This window comes from Juglans microcarpa x Juglans regia, chromosome 6S (genome assembly GCF_004785595.1).
Source record: "Juglans microcarpa x Juglans regia isolate MS1-56 chromosome 6S, Jm3101_v1.0, whole genome shotgun sequence".
Lineage (NCBI taxonomy): Eukaryota > Viridiplantae > Streptophyta > Magnoliopsida > Fagales > Juglandaceae > Juglans > Juglans microcarpa x Juglans regia.
The window spans coordinates 21,950,834-21,974,719 of record NC_054605.1 but is presented as its reverse complement, the minus strand read 5'-3'; the positions used below and the strand labels follow the sequence as shown (position 1 = coordinate 21,974,719).

The 23,886-nt window shown below is 38.3% G+C and overlaps 2 protein-coding genes across 2 annotated transcripts; both read right to left on the bottom strand.

Moving 5' to 3' along the window:
• Positions 1 to 574: 574 nt before the first annotated feature.
• LOC121237907 (protein NOI4-like) lies at positions 575 to 3,756 on the bottom strand. The gene is made up of 3 exons (XM_041134836.1): positions 3,590 to 3,756; positions 1,199 to 1,381; positions 575 to 844 (listed from the first exon to the last, which is right to left on the bottom strand). Exons 1-3 carry the CDS (start codon positions 3,593 to 3,595, stop codon positions 800 to 802), a joined length of 234 nt encoding a protein of 77 aa, XP_040990770.1. The 5' UTR covers positions 3,596 to 3,756; the 3' UTR covers positions 575 to 799.
• Positions 3,757 to 4,361: 605 nt separating this feature from the next.
• LOC121236925 (E3 ubiquitin-protein ligase UPL1-like) lies at positions 4,362 to 20,918 on the bottom strand. The gene is given in 17 exon segments (XM_041133437.1): positions 4,362 to 4,723; positions 5,117 to 5,286; positions 5,394 to 5,500; positions 6,045 to 6,184; positions 6,274 to 6,499; positions 6,677 to 6,757; positions 6,921 to 7,067; positions 7,183 to 8,311; positions 8,533 to 8,822; positions 8,990 to 9,276; positions 9,379 to 9,580; positions 10,096 to 10,413; positions 10,515 to 18,431; positions 18,433 to 18,510; positions 18,727 to 18,933; positions 19,014 to 19,109; positions 20,516 to 20,918. Coding segments are annotated over 16 exon segments (11,361 nt in total). The 5' UTR covers positions 20,549 to 20,918; the 3' UTR covers positions 4,362 to 4,723; positions 5,117 to 5,183.
• Positions 20,919 to 23,886: the final 2,968 nt, after the last annotated feature.

The following is a 23,886-nucleotide window of genomic DNA, read 5'->3' as shown; positions in this document are numbered from 1 at the left end:
TTTATGTACAATCTCCAAGCAACGCAAGTCTAGGCAATTTTATCTTTAAAATTTTTTAAATTACAAAAATATCCTTCCTAAAATAATATTTTTTCTCATTTAATAAATGGCATGTACATACAATTCCCAAATTGCGAATAAAATTTCTCAGGAATAATTGCAAACTCTAGATGCTCGATGCTTAGCCCCCACGAGTATTGTTCAAGTCAATTACACTCGTGGACATACTTAAACTAGTTTTGAATTGGGGGGAGAGCTAAGTCCAATTGTAATGATAATTTGAATGGGTTAAATTTAATTTTCCCTATCATTGAGATTATTAGAGTGGGGAAGAGGGTAGTTTGGAATTCAGTATTTCTCCTTTCCTCTATTCCCCATATCTTAATTATCACACAATAATCCTCTGCTTCCACTATTTCTAGTTCTCCCAACTAAAACTTTTTAGGAATAGTAAAAATTTAAAAAAAAAAAAAAAATCATATCATAAACACGGGCAATCTGATAAATACAAATAACCAGAGAAAAGATACCACAGGCAAATCTCTACAGCTCTAGCGGAATACAAAGACATACGGAAAGAAATATCTGGGTTTCTTATAAATAAACCGCAACATCAATACATATAAGTTACAATAAGTGTTCGTCTTCTTCACCTATTTTCTCACCATAAATTGTTTTACAGCACACGCTAAATTCCAACAGGGCCATCATGGCTCTACAGTTCCCATCTTCTTCGGGCAATATGGCCTTACAGAAAAACATGCTCTTATGTTGAAGCTCTTACGAAGTAAGGAACTTATCAGGAGTGTGTAGGTGGGTCTTGAAGGCAGCAAAACCATTTTTTCTGAAAACCAGTCCACATAGCAGAAATGGCAGTCTTCAATCTCAAGCATTTTTTTCAAAAAAAAAAAAAAAAAATTTATAGTAATCTAGTTAAAATGAAGGTAGATATAATTGATATATATATATATATATATATATATATATATATGGACCGCACAGGATGATGTTAGAGCTACAAATACTTCTCTCAATAATTAAAAGCCTTTCTTTCTTTCTCTTTTACTCTTTTTTTTGCAATAATTTTATCACATTTAATCAAACTGATATTCATCAAGTGCAATAATATCTCAGGAATGTATCCAGTGGTAGAGAGAGAAGGAAAAGGGAAAAAGAGAGAAGTTATATAACATCTTACAGCCTGAGGCTTGCCAACATCCACTGCAGGCTTACTTTGAGAATCAACCTTTCCTGGTGACTCTGGGTTCCCACCGGTCTTCTTTTCATCCCTAGCCTTATTAAAAATCACAGTAAATCCCTCAGCCGAAGCAGGATCATTGACATCCCATTCCCCAAATTTTGGCAATGGTTGACCCTTGTCCTGAAACAGAAACGTAAAAGATTTCTATCACGATTGAAGCCCAGAAGATCTTCATCCACCTTTCCATTATGAACTTCAGAAATGGTACATATAGTATACCAATCACAATTAGCAAGAAAAGCCATTCAATTCCACCCAAGTACTTTTCATGATAGAACTGCATGTAAATTCGTAAGACTTGTAAAAAATGAAGACTTAAGAGAGGAGGGGCTGAGCATATTATATGGAGCATTCTTTATCCAACAGTAAGGTGCAAACAAGCATATACATGAAAACAACATAATGATATTGCTAACAGTGCAATAATGATCAGCTAGGAAAATGAATTAAACCTTTACGAAATGTTAAATAAAGTTTGAATATGTTTGTTTAACAGTCAATTGCCACAAATCAAGTAACAAATGACCAATTTTTTTTTTTTTTTTTTTGATGATGGGGGAACCACCCTACGGCAGAGCCCTTAGGACTCACCCATGAAACCTAAACCTCTGGGGAGACTAGCACAACTACCCACTGCCATGGCCTCCCACTTCAATTGCAGTTTGATCCCAGGGGGAATCGAACCTGTGACATGGGGCACATGCACACGAGCTCGCCCTTACCACTTGGGCTACCCACAGGTGGGTGCAAATGACCAAATTGAAGGGATGCTTTAACACAATTGCTACTTATGTAGTCATAAGTCACCAAACATAATTAACAGCTCATAAAACCAATGTGCTGGATGGGCATCTGATTTCCTATTTTCCAAAAAGGCTGTGAACTACTCAACACACTTATCCCTATGCATCACACCAAGATTCTAGACACTCTTAAATTCATAAAAGGACAGATCTTCATCCTGTTACATCCTGATTTTATCTAGATTGACTGGCCAATCATGAACCCCAATACATCTCTATAAAAAAAATGATCACTATAATCCTGCCATAAGACTTTGAAAACACATGGCATTCTTACGTTAGGTGTCCTGATACAAGGCATTCTCTTAAAATTATATTAGGCCCCTCGGCCCCACCAGCCAATCATACAATGAATGGGGTCGCTCCAGCTTTACACACCAAATAAGGTGCCCAACCACAGTAGCACATTCACCTCATCCTAAAGACCCAAATTCTTGATCAGCTAAACTCTAATAGGTTGGAAGTTTTGTTTGACTAGATGAAATAACCCATCAGTAAAATCCCACTGTTGGCCCATTTATTGCAGCTTTACATATATTTTGTGCTAATTTTGAGAAAAAGCATATTTGAAATAACCCAGGTTACTTCAGCTCTGTAACTCATGGTGAAGTGTTTAGACAAAAACTATGTAATTCTCCACAACTTTCTAGTGCCAGTGCCAGTGCCATAAGACAGCTTGTATATCTATAGTTTACTACATAACATTCATAGTTAGATAATCAGTGCACAATCAAAGAAATTGCATGTAAAAATACTAAAACTTCATAGTTAGATAATCAGTGCACAATCAAAGAAATTGCATGTAAAAATACTAAAACTACAGCATATTCCTTTTTGGCAGGTGAAAGGAACACGTGTATACTAAAACTACAGCATAGTCATAGCACAAAACCTAAAACATGCCGGAGCAGCATAACACCAAGAGCAAGTACCAGAATGATATCGCAAACATGTCCTAGTCTCCTAGATCCATACAACTATACAAAGCTAATATATATAGCAAAATAGATTCTCTAATAATGTCATAACATACTCAATTTGAGACAAATATAACTCTGTGTGTGTGTGTGGACACACCAAAAAAATCTGACCTTTTGCGGCAAAAAAAAACTCTATTTCGCAATCACTCTATGCTCTCCATGATCGTGTTTTCTTTCTTTTCCTATTGACTGTTGCAAATAAAATTTCCTCCAACAACAGAAAAACGAATACAAAGCTAATCCGAAATAATTAAAAAAAAAAAACAAATCATTGGATAAAAAATCTTGGATGATCGGTAAAAGAAGGTGAACATTATTTAGAATAAATAATATTATCGATCGAAGTTAAAACAAAAATGATAACGATAGATTATGGAAAAAACAAAGGATCGAATCGATTATCAATCTTAACGAACCGGAACTGAAGCTCGAATCGATCAAACATATATAAATTCGAGTAGAATTAGCATCAAACACAATCAAATACAGAAATGTTGAAACAAGAAACAAAAAGATAACTGTTTCTAGAAAGAGAAGCAACGTACCGACATGAATTTACAGGGAGAAACTTTTCTAGGAAGAGCAACAAAAAAGAAAACAGCAAGTGAAAACAAGAGGGAGTCGGAGAGAGAGATAGAGAGAGAGAGAGAGAGAGAGAGAGAGTAGTGATGAGGACGCTTGTGAGCTGGGCCAGAAATGGGCCTTTGTTTGTTTGGCATGTGAAAGGGGGTATTAGTGACATTACACAGAATAGCGTTATGTTTGACGGAAATAATACGTAGACGTCAAACAGCGTCGGGCGTGACGTGGAGGGTTGCACTGAGAGAAAGCAAAGGCACAGACTACAGAGCAAGTTGATTTGATATCCTTATTTTGTAAATCCCATTTACACATGTTTAAATATATAAAATAGATTAAAATGTGTTTGAATTTTGAATATACAAAATAAGTTGATATATGTTTAATTTTTTATGAGAAATTGAGAAAATAGTAGATTTCATCAACGATTAGTTTAAAAGAGTGAACTCAGCATCCAAACATACCGTCTACTCCACTCCATGGTAATCCATGTTGAACATAACATGAATCGGTTTGCTATGGGTTTTTGTTTAAGAAAATTGCTGGAAATCTAAAACTGGTGGCTGCTGCCATATCTAGTTTTGCATAGCTCTTTCAGGGTTGAAAGTTCCCAAAGTATATATATATCTATATATATATATATATTATATATATATTTACAACCAAAGTGGTCTGAAATCTAATCTCTCCATTATCTTCATCAAAGGTATTTAACCTGCTGCTGCTACGAGCTAATAATTTGAGAAAATCTAATATTACCGTTCACGTTAAGGGGAAAAAGAACTGTCTACAATTAAGGCCATTACATATACATTCCCAGGCTACCATCTGCTGCTATGTAGTTTACAAAAAGCCTTTAATATGAACAATGAAATATGTGTGCAATAACATTTTGTACACTTCCTACTACCACTCGTTGACCGGGCAAGAACCCAGCCTTAAATTTTCTAGCCATTTGTTACTGAGCAGCCAGCCTGTGATTCCTCAAAAGCATAATTTCGTCTGTTGAAATGATATAAACAACTGATTGCCAGCCTCGGGGAAGAAAAATTAGCTGAAGAAACTTCCCCCCATTGCCGACCTGGAACAGTTGTCTTCATCTGCAATTAAGAGGAGATACCAATAGAATTCAATGTTGTAGCCATCAAAACACGGTATAGACCACACAACTACACCAGGGATTTTGACCCATTTGGGTGCCAAACAGAATGCGGGGAAGGAAAGAAAACTCGCAAACTTCCTTTTCCCCAAGCAATCTGTTAGCTATCCTTTCCACTCATTCATTGTTTTCTAGATCCAATCAAGCCCAAAATAATTCTTGCATGATATATATACCCTCTAGGACCTCAACTTCCAATACTGAAAGATCTAGGGATGCAGTAAAAACACATCTTACCTTTTATACCAAAAACATCATTTAAATAATAACAGTACAGCAGATGATCAATGCGAAATTTTAAAAATAAATTAATGGAAAAATATGTCCAACTGACATGTACAAGGGAACTTTCAAGGTAGATTGCTGGCACTGTGGGGCCACAATTCTACATTTAGCTTTGGTCAGCCAAAGCCAAACCCTTCATTGGCTTCATGGATAGCAAGTAGCAGGCGTTCTTGAAGCTGTTCCTTGGAGGTATACTCAGGAAGGTCAAGTTGATTAAAGCTGCATCACAATGTGGAGAGTTGATTAGTTTAAGACCTAAAAGAACACGCATCGACTCCAAGTACCCATCTGGCTAAAAAAGATGGGGTAGATATGTTTACACAAACCATGTATGAGCCGAGGGTAGGCGGTCAGGAGCTCCATATGCCTTGTGAATCTGAAACCTTTGAGGACCAGAGATACCTTGCAGGGCCCTAAAACCCTCCAAAGGAACCTGAACAACCAAAAAGTTGAACAAACAATTCATAATTACTACAACCAAAAGTAAAGTATCATACACACACACACAAGAACCACTCTTAACAAACAAGAATCCTGAACCAGCTTGAAATGCCCTTCCCCAAACCACATGGTTCAACATACCAATAATGAGAATAAAAAAATGCATACACCACTTAAAAGGCATACATTACAAAAAGCATTTCAGAAACAGGAGATTCTGGCACCAAGACATTAGCTTCTCCTATGTGCTAACCACAACTTGCATGCCAAAAGTATAACATGTCAGATGAGGAAACAACCACAAAACATTACCCAAACAAGATAAAAGAAACCAAAATCAAATTAACTGAACAAACCAAATCTGCTCATGGGAATTAGAGAACAAATTCTTGGAAAATTCCATATCTTCAGTAGGGTTTCATGGGAAAGAAAGATTGGCATTAAAAAAAAAATGCAACACAAAACATGGGTGATGGAGACAACGTGAAACTTGTGTTGCAATTCTAACTAACATTTTATCTAGTGCACCAAATCACCTTAGATGTTCCAGTGACAAATTGCAGCAGTCTTGCCATGTCTTCCTTGTTAAAAGCCTTAACCACCTCCCAAAACCATTGAATAGCACTAGATGCTGCTGTATAGCCAGTGTACTCCGTGTTGGCCTTCAAATCATCCACTGCCAAAGCAATGACACCAACCACATACTGTTAAGTAAACCAGAAGCACACTGTAAATATTAAATTATTACAAGGGCAGCCAACTTACAATCAATTTCTGGAAGTCCACTTATAAGTAGCTCAAGCTCTTTGTCATTGAAAATAGAGATAAGTTCCCGTGGTACCAATTCCTCGAATCCTTCTAAAAAGGAAGTAATTTGAGGACGGATGGCATTTGTCAGGATATGTCCAGCAACAAGGTCCACATACTCATGCTTTGTTTCTTCTGTAACCCTTATATTTCTTCCTCCGGGTTTAAGCTCATAATCAGTAACCTTTTAAAAAAACCACCACCGCCAAATATTTCTTATATTAGATTACTTGATATTGAAAAATATTCATGTCTTATGAAAATAAGATTGAAACTTCTGAAGATTTTACAAAGCAAAGAAGCTTGATATATTCAAATTTTATGCAATTTAAGAAGAGATTATAATTTCTAATTTAAATACCTCACTTTTCCCATAAAGGATATGCTTTTCTTCATCTGCATCCATGCTAAATGTCAGGTCAAGAATGTCACTCACATCATTCTGAAACAGGCCAAATGAAGGAAATGACACAAAAATCAACACTTCATACAGAATAAGCCATAGGAAAGCATGAGTAGAACCACAAGGGTTAACAATACTGAGAACAACAACAACAACGATAACAGGAAAAGAAATCGGATTGTGAATATATGAACCCACTGACCTCTAACATCCACTTTAAATTCTTGTAGTAATCAGGATCAACTGCCTCTATATCATGGTAGGTCACCTTGGCATCAAGTATGTGCTTGTAGAACGACCGAGTAAAATAAACATCCAAAAGTTGCCCATCAAACAGTGCTTTTGCAACCTAAACAAAAGTTCAAAGAAAAATTGTAAAAAAACTTCTTAGACTAGAGTTGCAAAAATATTTAAACAAAATGAAAATATGAAAACAGCCTCAGAACTGGTGTCTCAAGAATTACCACACGGCCCACAAACTTGAAGTAAGAAAGATGTTCTGTCTGGTAGACAGAATTGGGGTTTGGCTGGAAAGTTGCGTTGTTTCCCACAGTAGTGAAGAGCAGTGCTCCCTTGTCAAATAAAACCCTTGACAGTAATTGATACCATTCTCTAGTCAGACCTCCAGCATCAATACCCTCTTCACCTTGGAATTGCACATTCAATCGTCCCTTTAAGTCCGGAGTGGGACGCATCCGCAACTGATTGTAAGAATCCTCCAAAACATAGGCCCTCCGAACACTTATCCGCAGTGGACCAGAGAGGTGCTGCTCATGCTGCTGCCTGATTCTTGAACGGAAATATGCTCGCTTATTGTCAAAATCAATCAGCCTTGGTGCCTTCAGCAACATCGAAAGTGACTTCTCTAGTAAACCTGGATTCTGTCTGATAAAAGCATTCAATAGCCGACGATGCTTCTCAGCAAACCTTGTAAATGTGACTCCACCATCAAGCTTCTTCTGAAAATCCACACTGCCCTTGGTAGTTGAAAAGGTTGAACTTCCAGCAGATTCGTTTACTTCTCTTGCAGTTATATTGGCATGATCTTGTTGTGCAATGGACAGGTTTGCTTGTAACTTTTCACACAGAACAAAGAATGCCTCGATGAAGGGCAAGAGTCTCTGGGCTCCAAGAGGAAGAGGAGATGAAGAAGTCGTCCCCTGGACATGATCTCCTATGTTTATGTTCGACATAGTCTGAGAGGAGGAGCTTTGACCCAACTGTGTCTCAGTTACACTTATGCAATCACTTAATTCTTGCCACAGGGGCTCAAGTGCAAGATTCAGCTTTTTCATAGTAGCCTGCTCCTCCTGTTCCCCATCATTCTCAAGTCCTGTACTCTCATTAATTCTAGATGAAGTGAGCGAGCTAAGTGCTTGTAGAACACGTAGGATTGCTGCACCAGCCATGGAACCAGCACTCAAACCAAGCATGTGTGTTTTCCGCAGAGTGACAAGCTCTTTGACAGCTGAACTGCTCAATCCATGGGCTGATTCAGAAAGCTCCGACGTAAAGAACTTTCGATGGGGTGCAACAACAGCAGCCAACTTCTTCAACACCTCACCAGCAAGCATATACACTTTATCTGAAAGCCTAGATAAGTAACGGACAGGTTAGTCACTATCAAAACAATAAGGCATGAAAGAGAAAGGGTGAGGGAGGGGATAATGCAGAGTGGCAATGGATGCATAGCATAGATAAAAGTGAAACACAAGAAAATGGTTAGCGGGACATTAGAGGGAATTATATACGCTACAATATAGTAACAGAACATCTAAACCATTCAGTAATAAGAATCAGAGCATTAATCGTACCCCTCACGACCAAGGATGCTGCACAGATTGCTAAGTTCTGATTGGGGCAATCGCAAAAAAATACTATACATATCAATGCTCCTCTTTTCATCTGAAGCAGATGACTCAGCACCACCACGGTTATCTTCTTGCTTGGAATCTGGTTCTGATATAGGAGGATCTTTCTGGACATCACCCGGAACTTCATTAACTGGCAAATCTAGGATATTTGCTGTTGCCGTTTCAGATTGTGGCTGATACTCTAATTTTGATGCTGCAGTATAAACAACTACTTGAAGCAGACCCATGACCTGAAGCATTTAGAAAAATAAATACATTAAAACAAGATGGACTCTCAGTTCTTACATTTAAATCATAGAAAGAGTATCAACCAAGCTAGTATATAATACATAATTAGAAAGAGCAAGATTGTGGCCTGAACTATTTTGAAATCACTTGACCATGATATCAGATATACCTGCTCAAGGTGAGCAGTGCTGCGTAGAAAAAGTGGCCGATTCAAAAGCTTAAGGAAGAGTATCAATGGAATATCCCCATCCAGAGAGCTTTCCAAAGGTATTGATGACAGTCCTTCCACAATTTTCTCCTTGCCTTTATCCTTCTTGGCTTCCATACATATTGGACTTAGTGACTCTGGAACAAGTGAGGGATCAAAGTAGAATAACGCATTGGCAACAGCAGAATGATTAGTAGCCAAGTATGTGAAAATCTCAAAAGTTCGATGCAAGACCAATGGAGGAAGACCTGTAAAGGGGCAAATTTGGGATAACATTAATTAAAAATAAAAACAATGAGCAACCACAAAAACAAGCAGATGGATATGGTGATATCATATGAAAATCTTACCATCTAATAACTGGGATCGACCATAAACAACATTTGACTGACAACCATATAGCCTCTGGGAGTTCATTGTTGGAAATCCACTGGCTGAGCCTTCAGCCTCTGGCTTGATCATATCAAGCAAAAGACGAACTAGAATTGCCCTTGTCACACTATGTGCACATAGGTTTAACAAGAGTCTCTGCAAGAGGCCTTTGCCAAGGGGCTAGATGCATGGTAAAACAATTAGCCAATCATCATAATACAGCATAAAGCTCACCCAGATATATCACATTGCCAAAGCAAATTCCAGAACCATACTTGACTCAGTTTTCCAGATTTTTATTTTTATTTTTATTTTTTATAATTAAGTCAGTTTTCCAGAATTTCCAAAGATACCGAAAATTCTCTTTAATGCTTGGGAACACAGATTCTGAATTCTACAACAATTTTGACCTCTTTCCATATGAGATTTTTGCTTTTGCATTTGTCTATGACGAGTTGATTCATGAAATCATCAGTTTGAAGTAGTAATTTATCACAGAAAAATTCATAATTCCTTCAACAGATCGATGCAAATTTTGTTCATAATTTAACCTACCTTCAAAATAGATGCTGACCACAATTCTTTTGTATATAGCAACTAAAATTTATTTTCAACTATCATACACTGTCGCAGGAAATCTGGTAAAGAAAACATAAATATTTCCCGACTAGAGCTAAAATAGAACATGGTATTACCTGCGCTAATCGTAGGAGTCGGACCAAAGCTTTCAATGCATTTGCATCCAGAAGTGGCGCACCTTCAATTTCCTTCACCTTCAAGCTATCTGCAATGGTAGAAGCTGCCCTCCGACCTAGTGCAACTCCAACACCCCTGTCCATCACATGTTGCCTGTCAAAACCAAACCCATTCCTCCGATTATTTAGCCTGTGGCTGCTTGCAAAAAGGCTGCGAGCCTGATAATGACTCATTGCCCGGTCCCTTAGCAATTGGGCTTCGGCAAGTAGTGGAGAAGGCAATGCAGACAGCACTGCTTCTGATGAAGTCAGAAGTACCTGAAACAGAAGCAAAAGACGAAGGATTGTTATAAACAATAATATAACTAACAGTTATCGCAACTCAAAACCTAATCAGAGAGAAAGTTGAAGATGCAAACCTCTTCACGCAAATCAGCAGGAAAAGTGGCAATGATTGAAGCATTATCCATGTCAACTGGTTGTCCTTCAGCCTGCTGTGCAACCCTCTGAGTTCTTTGTTGGGCCAAAACTTCTGCTTGAATATCTGGAGGAAGAGCAGCTAAAAACTCAGGGTCAATATGTTCAGCCAAAGGTGGTGCATAAGTTGGAGGCTGGATAGACTGAGCTTGCTGGGAAGCTAGTACTTCTGATCGTAGGTCTTCAGGTAGTGCTTCCAAGAAGGTGGGATCAATGGCATTAGCACCAGGCACCTCACTATTCAAACTAGTCTGCTCAGCCTGGTTATTGTCAATAGCAACCAGTGTATTTTGCCTTGACGAAGGCTCATTTGTACCATATTCAGAAGCAGACACGGGTTGCTCAGATTGATTTTCTCCAACATCAATATTATTCATAACAACATCAATACTTTCATGGATGGAAGAAGCATGACAACCATCTGAATTAGGCATTGGCAAACCAGAAACTGCCAGACCATGATTACTGGCCTGATCATCAGTTCTTGAGAATCCATCACAATCGGTGGCCTGAAGTAGCACATCATGTAGACCTGCAGGTGCTTCAGAAACCCCATCACATAGTATATCAGCATGGACGTCTGCAGATGAGTTGACAATTTCTGCCAATGTCCCTACCTGCTCATCAGCATTGCCATTTCCTTCACCAATTTCCATGTTATCAAGCCCATCTGGTGTAGTGTTCAGTGAAAATGGTTGGATCAACATAGGTTCGTGCTCCTGTAAACATTCGCCTGCATGTTCAAGAATGGATTCTGGATTAACTTGTTCTCCTTGAGTTACACTCTCAACTGTGGGGTTAACTGTGGCTTCATCACCATTTTCTTCATGCTGTTCTTCGCTTTGTTGGCCGTTGGCGTTAGCACCCTCTGCCATCACCAGACTATCATTGGATGGAAGGGCATCTGGTTCCTTCTCCTGCACTCCCATGTTTTGGGACTGATTTTCATCAGGACCTATAGCAGGAGCAACACTGCGCAATTGGGAAATGAAATGTTCCTCTACCGCTTGAGCAATTGCAGCAGCTTGAGCACCAGCTTGTGGCAGACCATCATCAGTCCACCGACCATCACCAGGGCCTCTTCGTCCTGGTAACTGCAAGGAATCCATGCCTACAGAATAATCAGTCAAAGGTGGGGGTGCTGCCCCAACCAAACGGTCACCAAAGAGACTGCTTGGAGCATTATCATATGGAAGAAAAGGAGAATCAAACATGTAGAAATGAGCTATGTCAAAGCTCCCAGATGGCAAAGCTTCTACATCTCTGGAAGAATTCCCACCAGATGACCACATTGAGACCAGATCCCCTGACTGGGATGATCTTAAAAGAAGAGGATGTTGAAAACCATTTACTTCTGCAACAGATCTCTCAAAGGAAGACCTACCTGTTTGACGACGCCGTTCAAAGCCTAAAGGCCTTCGAAGACCAAAAAGATCATCCACATTAACTCCTTCAAAAGGCTCAGCTGCAACATCAATTAGACCACCTGCAGCCCCAGGTTGCCCAAGTACCTGCAAATGATCTAACCCATCAAGGGCTTCCCTCCATCTTACCTCTATGACACGATTCTCATGAAAATCATCATCATCCTCCTCGTCAATCATCTCATCATTGTAGTCATCTCCCAAGCCTGTGTCATCATGGTCTTCTACATCCGTATCAGCTAGAGGCATCATGCCACCACCATCTTCTGCTATATCCTCATCGTCATCCTCCCCCTCATCATCATCCTCATCATCCTCGCCTTCATCACCCATGTCATCATCTTCATCACCCATATCATCATCTTCCCTGTTCTCAACCCTAAAATTCATATCAATTTGGTCAGTGTTGTGCAAAACACCACCCTCTTCCATCTGTTCATGCATAAAATTCATACCAATCTCCATAGGTGGATTGGTATCCATTGTCTCCTCCATTTCTATCCTCATATCTTGCTCCACAGACTGATTAGGATTTTCATCATGGTTACCTTCATTTGAAGAAACTCCTTGATTCTGCTGTTCATTCTCCTCTGCATCTCTGGCTTCCTCTTGTCCGTTTGTATTCTGATTATGCTCCAAAATGTGAACAGCTGACGGTGCGGTTGGCTGATCATCAGGTCTTCCACTTAACCCCATGGGTTTTTTCTTGCTTGTCCTCTCAGATTTAAAAATTTGCTCACTAGCATTAGCAGCCCTCGTTAAACATTCCAAAGCCTTAAGTATAAGATTCACAATTTTAGGAGCATCAGGATGGTCCAAATCGATCACTTGAAGAATGCTAGTCAAGCACTGAACCATTCCTCCATCTATCATGCTTCTTGCTATGTCAGGCGAGCACCCACAACCACCAGGCAAGTTGCTGGAGGATGAATTTTTTGACAAAATAGAATACACCAAATCAACAAAAGCAAAGACCTTATCTGGCAATAAAATGGTCTTAGTAGAATTGCTCTCTATGTTTGATAACAAGAACAAGGCTTTCACAAGTTCACTAATTACTCGCCTACGACCTTCACCAGATCGACCACACAGAACAACTAGGAACCACGAAGCCTTTTCAGACAATTTACCTCTCCATTCATCAGGTCCTGCAGATTTATCAACAGAAACTGGAACCAACTGATGTAGAATATGATGAATTATTCCACCACCATTTCCAGGACCATCTTGAGGATTAGATCCCCTGAGTTGACACAATTCCAGATCCCGTTTGAGTATAACTCCAACTGCATGTACATACATCAGAAGAACGTCACTTAATAACTTGAGGACAAAAGTCACCTTAGCAAGCCCCGCAGATCTTTCAGCTTCAGACTCTAATTTCATTGTCTCATCGACCTTTGATTTACCCTTTACCTTTGTAGCAGGTTCATCAACCTCCATAGAAGATAATTTACTCACACCAACTTCGTGGTTTTTTGGCAAACCATATTTTAACACTATATCAAGAAGTTGATCGATTACTTGAGTGAGATTGGCAGGGATCTTTTTGTGGCTTTTAGAGCATTTACCAGATCCATCATGAATCTTATTTTCAGAAATCCGAACACATTCATTGGAAGATAATCCAGCTTCAGCGGAGGATGCCTTTGATTTGTCCTTTTCCTTCTCTTTTTCTTTTGATAACACCACAAAGGTCCTACCTGCAGATGTCTCCAACTGACAAACAGCACTGGCAGCTTTCATGAAAACCACAGGATCCCTAGAGATAACGGGTGCCATTGATGTCAAAAACGTTCGTGCAGAAACACGCCCAGCATGCCCATTTCCAGTCAGAGTTTGTCGTATCTCTAATTCCATTGCTGTTTGCAGTGTCTGGGGATCTTCAAGGAGATGACGCACAATAGCAGATGCAACAGTGTCATATCCAGGGAAGAAACAACTTCTTGGGAGACTAAAAAGAGCAGCCAAACCTCCATTTTCAAGGAACTGCAAAGCTAGGGAATGTGTTTTCGTCAACCGAGCACATACTTGCAGAACAGCCTGCATGATCACTGCTGGGACATGCTGTTTTATCAAATCACAAGCAACTAAAAGCAACTTATGACTCTCTTCAACAGTCAAATATCCGGTCGATTTTCCCAATATTTTTTCAAATGTCGTACCAGAGTCATTCTCAGGGGCATCTGAAGCTGGTTTTTTCTCTTGAACAGATGCAGGAGCTGGAAAAGAAGTAAGATTTCCAGGCAAATCCAGCAGAGACCCTGCAGGTGTTCCTTCCATATTCTCAGAACAAATTTTGGGCCTGGACTGCAGCATGTTATCCAAGATAAGCAGTAAAGCACTAATGCACTTTGGGAACACAAGCTCCTTTCCCGACTCATTTCTAGCCTTACATTTCGTTAAAATATCTATCACAGCTGGTACAATACCATTCTCAGCAGCAATTTCACGGGTACTTCCATCCTCAAAAAGTAGTAACGCTATAACATGTGATAACATGCTCAATGCACTGATATCCTTTGGAAAGTCCAAAGGGCAAAGCTTCAGCTGCTGAATAAGATAAGATGCCACTCTTTGACGGTCTTCTCCTTTGTTCCTATTGCAAAGTGTAGTAAACAAATCTGTTAAAGGAAATGCCATTGTATCACTGCTCTGAAATAGTTTCACCGACGCCACAAGAATATCATCAACAGGGGGTGCCTTCATATGACCATCTTCTGTCGGGACATCTATTGACTTGTCCGCATTATCAACTTTAGATGTTTCTGATGAACTTCCCAGTGAAAGAGCAAGTGCTCGAGCTAGTTCATCATCCTCCTGTACAGGATCCTCAGCATGACTAAACAGCCATTCCATGGCCATTTCAACACTATTTGTTTCCACTCGTCTTAATGCTTCTTCCGCTCTTGCTCTTGTAAAACCCATCTCAACAATGGTGGCAATAGTAGCTTCATCAGGTGGCGGGGGCATGAATCTCTGGTTTGTAGTCCCAGCAATGCCGCTGCGATTACGTTTCACATCTCCCACACCAGAGTATACATGTGTAACAAGTGAAAGAATGGAAGCAATGAAACCCAGACTACAATTGGGAAACATGGGGTGGTTCCAGACAGGAAGTACAACATCCAGAACCTGCGATTGCAGCATACGCACAAAGACTTCAGGATCCCTTGGAACTGGAAATAACCCGATTGAAAGACCAACTGCAACCGGCTGCACAAGAAGCTGTGCTTGGGATGCAGAGGTTGGAGATATAAGTAAAGAAGAATTAACAAAATACTCGAGCACACGGCAATAGCTCTGTAGTGTATCAAGCAGCCATGTACTGTGAGACAATTTACTTCCTTCACCCGCCTTTTCATTCTCAAGACCTGACGTGGATGTAGAGCAAGGTAGTGTCCACAATAACTGACTTGTAGCTTCAAATGTTGTCAGTAGCTCCTTAAAGGTACCGTGAACATAAAAATTATTAACCATTGCAGTATAACAAGTGCGTCGCCTGCTGTCAAATGTAAGTGATGCCATGTCGTCCACTACCTTTCCAAGATATCGACATTTCACAGATAATGACATGTCAATACCCGCAGGAGCAGAATACCCAGAGAAATTAAGAGCATCAAGAAATACTTTAGCCAGGCCAGTTCCAAGAGTTTTTGCAGCTGAACTCAATGACCCCAAGTCGGCTCTACGACGGTTTGGTGATGTGAATCCCTTAACAAGAGCTGTGTAGAAAGAGCGCAATGTTGACGCAAGCTTGTTAAGAATCTCCAAAACAAGAACATCAGGACTTTTCTTCTTCATATCCTGGGAAGAAGATGTCTCCAGCACATTAGACGGAACTTCAGAATCCATGTTCAAAGCCTCAAGTTGCCGGCCCGTCCTTCCCCGAATGCGTGTCAACCCATGTCGACTGCGACGGTGCAGACCTTCACCAGAACGAACAACTGACAGAAACTCCCGGTCACCAGCCCATAAGGATTGAGAGCCATTCCTGAGGGACATTGGGTTCATGTATCTCACCACCGGTATGTTTGCATCATCATCACTCTCTCTTCCAACAGCATTAGATGGAGCAGCCTCTGAACTCTCAGGTTCTTGGTCAGCATTCCACTTCTCATCCACCTTGGAATCATTGCACAAAGAAATTTGCCAGATTATTTCCCTGTATGCGCTCCCAAGATCTCTCAATACATCAGCATCTGCAGTGCCAAGCTCTGAGACCACACTAGAAGTCCCCTTCAACAAAAAATTAGATAGAGACAGAATGCCTTCAAGACTGGAAAGATTTCTCAAAGCCTTTGTTTGCAGTGCGGATTCAATTACAGCAAGCTGAGTCCCTCCAACGGAAGCTAAGAGCTCATTTGTTGATTTCAGATGCTCCCTCAGAAATGAACATACTGCCCGAGCAAGAGAAGCAGAATGCTGTGGTGAGAAATTCTTGAAGGCAACAGAGATATTTTGACCAACGGAAACTGAAAGAGGCATTAAAGGCAAAGTAAACAATTGCAGAACAGCTTCAATCCCCTTCTTCTCTACAAATATACGACATGTATCAGAATTCTGAAGAATTGTTTCCAGAAGACGAGCAACATTGCTCACACAGTCAGAGAGGAATGACTCAATATTAACTGTTGAGGAATCAGCAGATGGCTCAGTTGTCTGCTCCAAATGATCCATCTGGGATGCGTCCTTATCATCTGTAAAAACCAAGTTCTTCTCTTCACCATCAGTTTCCATGGGAACAGGAGTAGAAGAGCACAAAGGATCAGTTGACAAGTCAGAAGCATCAACCCCAGATCCAATTCTCAAAATGGCATTCAAGATCTCAATCAACATATCCACTCCAGGCCCGCGCAAAGAAGAAGCATGGCGCATTAGTTCATCCAGTCCACTAGACAAGGATACTGGGGTATCACTAGTGAGGGCACGCAAATATGTTCTTGAAGTAAATATTTTCACAAAACACCTCAAAGCATTGCGATCTCTAACAGCCTGAAGGCCATTATTGTTCAGGCACAAAGCATCCAAACACTGAGGTATGCATGTTATGGCATCAGAAGAGCACAGAACTCCATCCATTATAGCATCCAAGAAGGCAGAAGGAAGACCGGCTGCATCCAACACAGGAAAACAAGTGGGATCTTTGTGAATCAAATCACTCATGACAGTAGCTGCAAGTGAAAACACCCCACCACCAAAATCTTTTGCCCTTCTAAAAATTAAGCATAAGCAATATGGTAAACTCTCTTCTGATCCATAAACACGTGCAGTATTTCCAGGGGCATAAGTTCCAAGGGAAATAGCACGCAGTAAAGCTTTCATCAGCAATCGCCTGTGATATGAAACTAATGCTTCAGAATACAGAGGCTGCATGTCATCTAGCTCACTGGAGGAGCCTGCAACCACTTGCTTACTCCCACTACAATCAGAACTTTCACCTTGTTGCTTTGAACCATTTTCTATATGTGACACTTCCAACTTCAGACGAGAGATGGTATCATCCAAACCACCCAAGTCCCTGAATAACGCAGCAGCTGGATTGCTGTAATCCATAAAAGCTTCTAGGATGTGCACAGTGGCGCTTACCAAATGCAAGTGCTGTGGATTTGTGTCTTTAAGAAGGGGTAGAAGAGTAGGAATAAAGCCTGCTTCGCGCATGGCTGAGCAACCTGAGGAAGTCGAGACCAAAACAGTGACAAGATATAACAGAGCCTCGGCAAAAACTACAGACCACTTTGAGGCCTCGCTAATAACAGAATCAATAGCCTTTTGCATGAGGCTGGATAGGATGCCACGGTGACCACCCGATGTGACAGCAGTCAAGACAGAAGGCTGGCGAGACCTATCTTGACAAAGAGCAACCAAAGACTGCAGACATAGAATTCGAATCTTCTCAGGAACTGCATCTTCATAGCTTAATAACAACACTAATTCATTGACAAACTCAGGCTCAGTGTTGAAGAAAGAAACTAGCCCTTCTGCATCACCACTTGCTTGAACAAGAACCATAAAGGCATACAAACGAATGCAGGTATACTGCTGACGAGAAGCTAAAGAGCCAAAAGCCCTTGCAAACCGCAGTCTTGTCAATAGAGAAAATCTTAAACTGGTGGGTACTTTGTATTCTGCAACTAAATTGCTTAAAAGCTCTAGATCAGTCTCTAGGCGAGTATTGATGTTGGATAAATGAATTATCTGCAAACCCTGGGTTGAATGTGCTGCAGCAGGGTGTTCACGTGACGACTCACTGGACACATAAAATTCAAAATGCAGGGTGCAACCCAACTCATAGGCAATAGGGTCACAACCATCCTGTACAGCAGTTGCAATTAATCCAAGCCCCTCTTCCTTTGCCCCCCAACCTTGTGCAAGAGCAAATAACTTTGAATTCAGAGAAGCATCTCTAATAGAGTACTTGCCAATCGTTTTTTTTCAAAAAAGCAGCCAAAGTCTGCAGGCATGCCTCAACAACATCTGTATCTGTGGAAGCAAGCAGTAAAGAAAGATGCTGCTGCAATTACATAAAAACCATGGGCATAAGAACTTATGAGGGGTAAAAGAAGAACAAAGCTTCATGTAAGAACTTTAAAACAGAATTAAAAACCACTACAAAGAATAACAGCAACAACATACTAGTATGGTCGTATTGACCCTACTCCAACCAAGTACTATTCCCAAAAAAGACAAAAACTACAATTATATTTTTTAAACAGAAATATAAGTGTACCTCATAAGAACTATAGAAGTGCTTGTTTGTGCAATTCTCCAAAACTATTCTTATAACACGGAGAATTTGAATGATAGCTTCTCTTGGAAAGGGAGGATCAGAGTCCTGAAAATTATCCTCAACCCGTAAATCCTTCCTTGATTTTATGTGCTTCTCAAAATATGAATCAAAATGATTAAAAAGATCCACCCAATGATGGAAATCTCCCTGCACCACCAAAATAAACATAAATCAAACCACATAGCAACAACCAAAACATCATAACATGTAAGGTGAAAAAAAGGCACCTTATCAAACTCCCAAATGAAACCTTTGAGGGGTTCTTGAATATCCTCGAGTGGAACAGCAGTGACACTATCAATGAAGGATCTAATTCTTGGAGGCTGAAACAAATAATCAGGTAAACATAAGTCATGTTTGGGTTTCGTATTTTTTTCATTTATAAAAAACATATTCAAGCCAAACATCTTTTAAATCTTAAAAAAAATCATATTTCTAAAAGACTTCCTCTAAGCATATGCCTAGGTTTTCGTAAAAAAACACAAAAAAACTTTCACAAACCCAAAAAACATCTCTCACAAAAATTTTATCCAAACAAAATTTGCAATCTCTATAACCGCTTTTACAAACCCCAATAAAAGCTCATCTCTAAAGGTTTTTATCTAAACAATTTCTTGTTTTTCCTACCCACTTTCACAAAACTCAATAAAAACACATCTCAAAATTTTTTCAGAACTTCTAAATTTTTTTAAAAAAAATTCTACTAATCAAACATGGCCATAATTAGTTAATCTTTTAGGCATGCCATATCACTGGGAAACATAGTTGTATCTCACCCATTAGAAATATCCAAAAATAGAAATAAAAAACGGAAACCAGATTAATCAAAGCAATTTGCGAAGTACATAGCCCTGTGCTAACAGTTGCCTACCAGTTGTTAATCACAAAATTAAGACTACCAGAGCTCCCAGAAGGCTTTTCCAATGCCAAAGGCTAAAGGGACAAAACTTTCACTACCAGATATCCTGAAAGGCTTTTCTATGATCAATTGTGGTAGTGATCCCAAATTCCTCGTGAAAGAGTTCTCATTTTTTTAAAACAAGATATTTTCTTACTTCAGGTAGCGGTGGCAATCGAATTCACTTCCTTACTTTGCCAATTTTCCCACATTTCCCAAGCAACCGAAAAAGGAGTAAATAACATATATTGGGGCCTTAGTTATTTCATTGAAAAACAAACCAACCTTTTCAACAAGAAATAAAGATGCGGCAAGCGCTCTAATAAGTAGGACAACTGTATGAAATTAAAAGATAGCACTTCTTGACTCTTGGTTAGCAGTTTTTTCACCATGTGAACAACCATCTCACTGAAGCAGTTGTCTTCAGCTCAATACACTGAATATTTCCAAATTCACAGGCCCCATGTGATAAAACTCAATAAAAAAGATATTATTCTCCAAATCCTAACCTTTATCTCGGAGTTTCTGGGTAACCAAGCAGAGAATGGGAAATATATACACAGAAACAACCAAAAAAAAGGCAGTAAAACAGCAATCTGTAAGCCATCTAATTCACAATCACAGCAACGCAGGCATAAATGATGACTACGGAAAAGCAACCATTCCGCATAAACGATAATACCAGCACACTCATTGTATTCCAACATTTCGGGACATAATACATAACTATTGATGTATGTATGAGAGAAACAGATAAAACAATATATATACACACGCACACAAGCATAAATTTAGGCAATCGAATATTGTTTTATTAGTGAATATGCTGACCACTTCTAGTGCCCTCCTCTTCTTCAACTTCATCTTGGAATAAAAAGCATTTCAAGAATCCAAACCGCTTCAAGAAACCGATCAAATCCCCCAAAAAACCGAGGATCGATCGGAAAATCAGAAAACTCGAAATCGAAGACTAGAAAACGTTTGTTTCTTTTTTTTTTAAAGTAGGGTTTTCAGTCAATATTCACAATGATCGGATCCTACGACTATGATTCCGATGAATAGTCCGGTAGAATTGGAACGAAAACAGAGAGAATTCGAGGTTTTTAAAGTGGGGAATTGAGGTTTCGATAGGATCGCACGGAGAGAGGGATAGAGTTGGAGAAGAAATCCAACTGAAAAACCAAGTGCCGTGTTTATATAGATTGGTGAAGAGGAAGAGACGAGACGAGAAGAAGTCGGAAATTGATGAAACTAATATAATTAGCAAGATTACTCTATTTTTTTTTTCCTTAATTTCGTAATTTATTCTATTCCATAATTACCCTTGTAATTATTTTAGCTGTTGGTACTTGGTTTTTCACTTTTTTCTTTTTCTTTTCCCCCAACTAAAATGGATTTAAAACCAAAACAAAAACAAAAATGCTCACTCACTCTTTGATTTCTGTTCAAAAGTTTTCCTAATTAACTTAACGAGAAATGAGCAAGGTTAGATATAATATTTTTTATTTTTTATTTGAAAAAAAATGGGTTTATTACTAATATATAATTATTTTTTATATAAATTTTAGATTTATTCATTTTTTAAAAAAAAAATTACGAAATTTACCCACTCTAAACTTCCAGATATCATTTCTCTTAACGTGTGTACACACACATACCCAAAAATCAAAACTCATTATGCATATAATTATATTATAAATCATTTTATAACTAACTAATATTATAGTGTAACTTCATCAAAAATATTAAATTTTATTTGATATAACTATCATCCATTTAAAGTAAAAATAAACAAATAATTATTAAAAAAATCATAGTTGTGTGATTTACTCATCAAAATTCTCACCTGTTAAGCTGTTAAAAAATATTATCTTTTAATTATATTGATTAATGATACATATCACACTTTCATCTTATTTTTATCTCACTTTATACTTAATTATATTTTTTTTATAAAAAAGAAAAATTCAAAAGTTGAAACATGAAGGCAATGTCATTTTCATGTAACAGAGTGAAGAGTTCAATGAGAGTGTGGAATATATATATATATATATATATAACAAAAATCTTTTTACAAGCGAATTCGCGCATCAAATTGAGTACTGATGCTGACATGTAAGACATTCATTTAATGAAACAGTTTAAATTAAATACGGAAATGATTTTCATGAGATAGAAGACATTTTCTTCTCTCAAAATTTGTCTTTCTTTGTTTTTATTTTCAATAAAAAAAATCATGTCAACATCAATACGCAGTTTGGTGTACCAAACCGTTTGTGCCTAGCAAGGTTTATATAAAAATATTTAATTCTCTATTTTTCATTTTCCTGCCATTCAAGTTAATAAAAAACGAGTAATGCTATATGCAATCGTGGAGTGAGTAAGCGCTGTGCAATCGCTTTAAAAATAACGGGATCTACTATTAAAAAATTATTATTTTTTCATATAGATCCCGTATTTATTCATTTTTTTTAAAGTGATTGCATTGCACTTACACACTCACGACTATAACTATAATTTCTAAAAAAAAATTGACCAAAACGACTATGCTCATTATTATTATAACTCATCTAAGATGAGTGTAACCCGTTCAACGTAACCATTTTTCACAGCCATGGAATTTAGAAAGACTTTTATTACACAACTTCTATCACACTTCACATTCTATATTTTTTAAAATTTTTAAATTTTTTTAAATTTTTTTTGAGTTTATTCTTTTTAAATTATTTCAAGTTTTCTATTCATTATTTATATAATAAATATTTGATAAGAGAAAAAAAAAATTTTAAAAATATGAAGTGTAAAGTGTGAAGAAGTTGTGAAGTTTTATTCATTCAGAAAAGGTTACTTTTATGGTAAAACTGGTCGTGCACAGTATGCTTGGACTTATCTTAGCGATGAAGGTTTGGGAAGACTAGAGGCCCACAGCAACTTTATTCCACGAACATTTAACAGTGAGAGAGAGAGACCCTTTTTTTCCCCAAAAAAAAAAAAAAACAATGAACAAAGTAGCAGAACCAATAGGCATTTGCAACGTGTGGACTTCATATTTTGTTTTGTGTCTGTTAATTTGTCCACCGCTCATTTTTGGAGGAATATACGCATGTATATTTACATATTTGATAAGTTAGTATTTGATTTGTAATGAAATTTAATTTGAAATTCAAATTGTATGGTGTCAGTAATATGAATATCTTTGGGAAATTTCAAATAAAAACATCGCATGACATTTTGTAGACGGTTTAAGAACAAAAAAGGGTTTTGATCACTCATTAAGATTGGGAGTTAATCATAAGGAATAAGATACATGTAAAGATTATAAATCCTATGCTGGTGTATCGACGCATTTTATTGTTGCTACATTCTTATGTTCGCTTTTTCTAATCGATAATCAAGATAAAGTGGTCGTGAAAGTCTTCTATAGTCAGTCCAGACAAACAAGATGTAACACATATTGATTTATCGTGACTTTTAGTTGCAGGCTTACAGTCTGTCTATTAGATTATGTTAAAACCGCTTCAAGCCACTTCCCTTTAGTGGTAAATGGGTGGGAGCCAATTTTTAACTCCAGATCACTTTTTTTTAATCCATTTGTGTTGCATTTATTTATTTTAAAATGATTATTGAAGACTCCTACCCATTAAGTTTAGTATCACGTAACCACTTAGTTTGTCTTATCTGTAAAGATTACCCTCCTTGCATATATACGTACTTATCTTTACACATGTAGAAACTCAAGGTGTGAAAAAAGAAAAAAGGGACGGGGGGAGTCCTTTTTCATTATGCTTTGCTTGGTGTAAAGAACCATTTTAGGCTACCTAGCTAGGTACCACTGTTTTGTTGCAAGGTGTCAAAGAATTAAGCATTGGCTCTCCATAAGATACCGCTAAACGAGAGACAGGGTATAAAACATAGGAAACTTTCTCAACCAATCCACATGTTTCTTGTTGCTTTGGGGAAACAGATTACTTAAAAGAATCCTTTTTTCCTTCGCCATAGGGATAAAGGCAAGAGAAAAAAGGCAACAATTAAAGCAGATTATTCCTTTTTCTTTAGATTTAATTCATACTTACTCCATTCTTTTCTTTATGGGGTGGGAAAATAATCTTAAAACTTGACATGGACAAGCTGCTTTGGCTTTAGGAGGTTTCACTCCCAGTGACAGACTGAGTAGGATTATAGTGTGACCAATTGGTAAACTA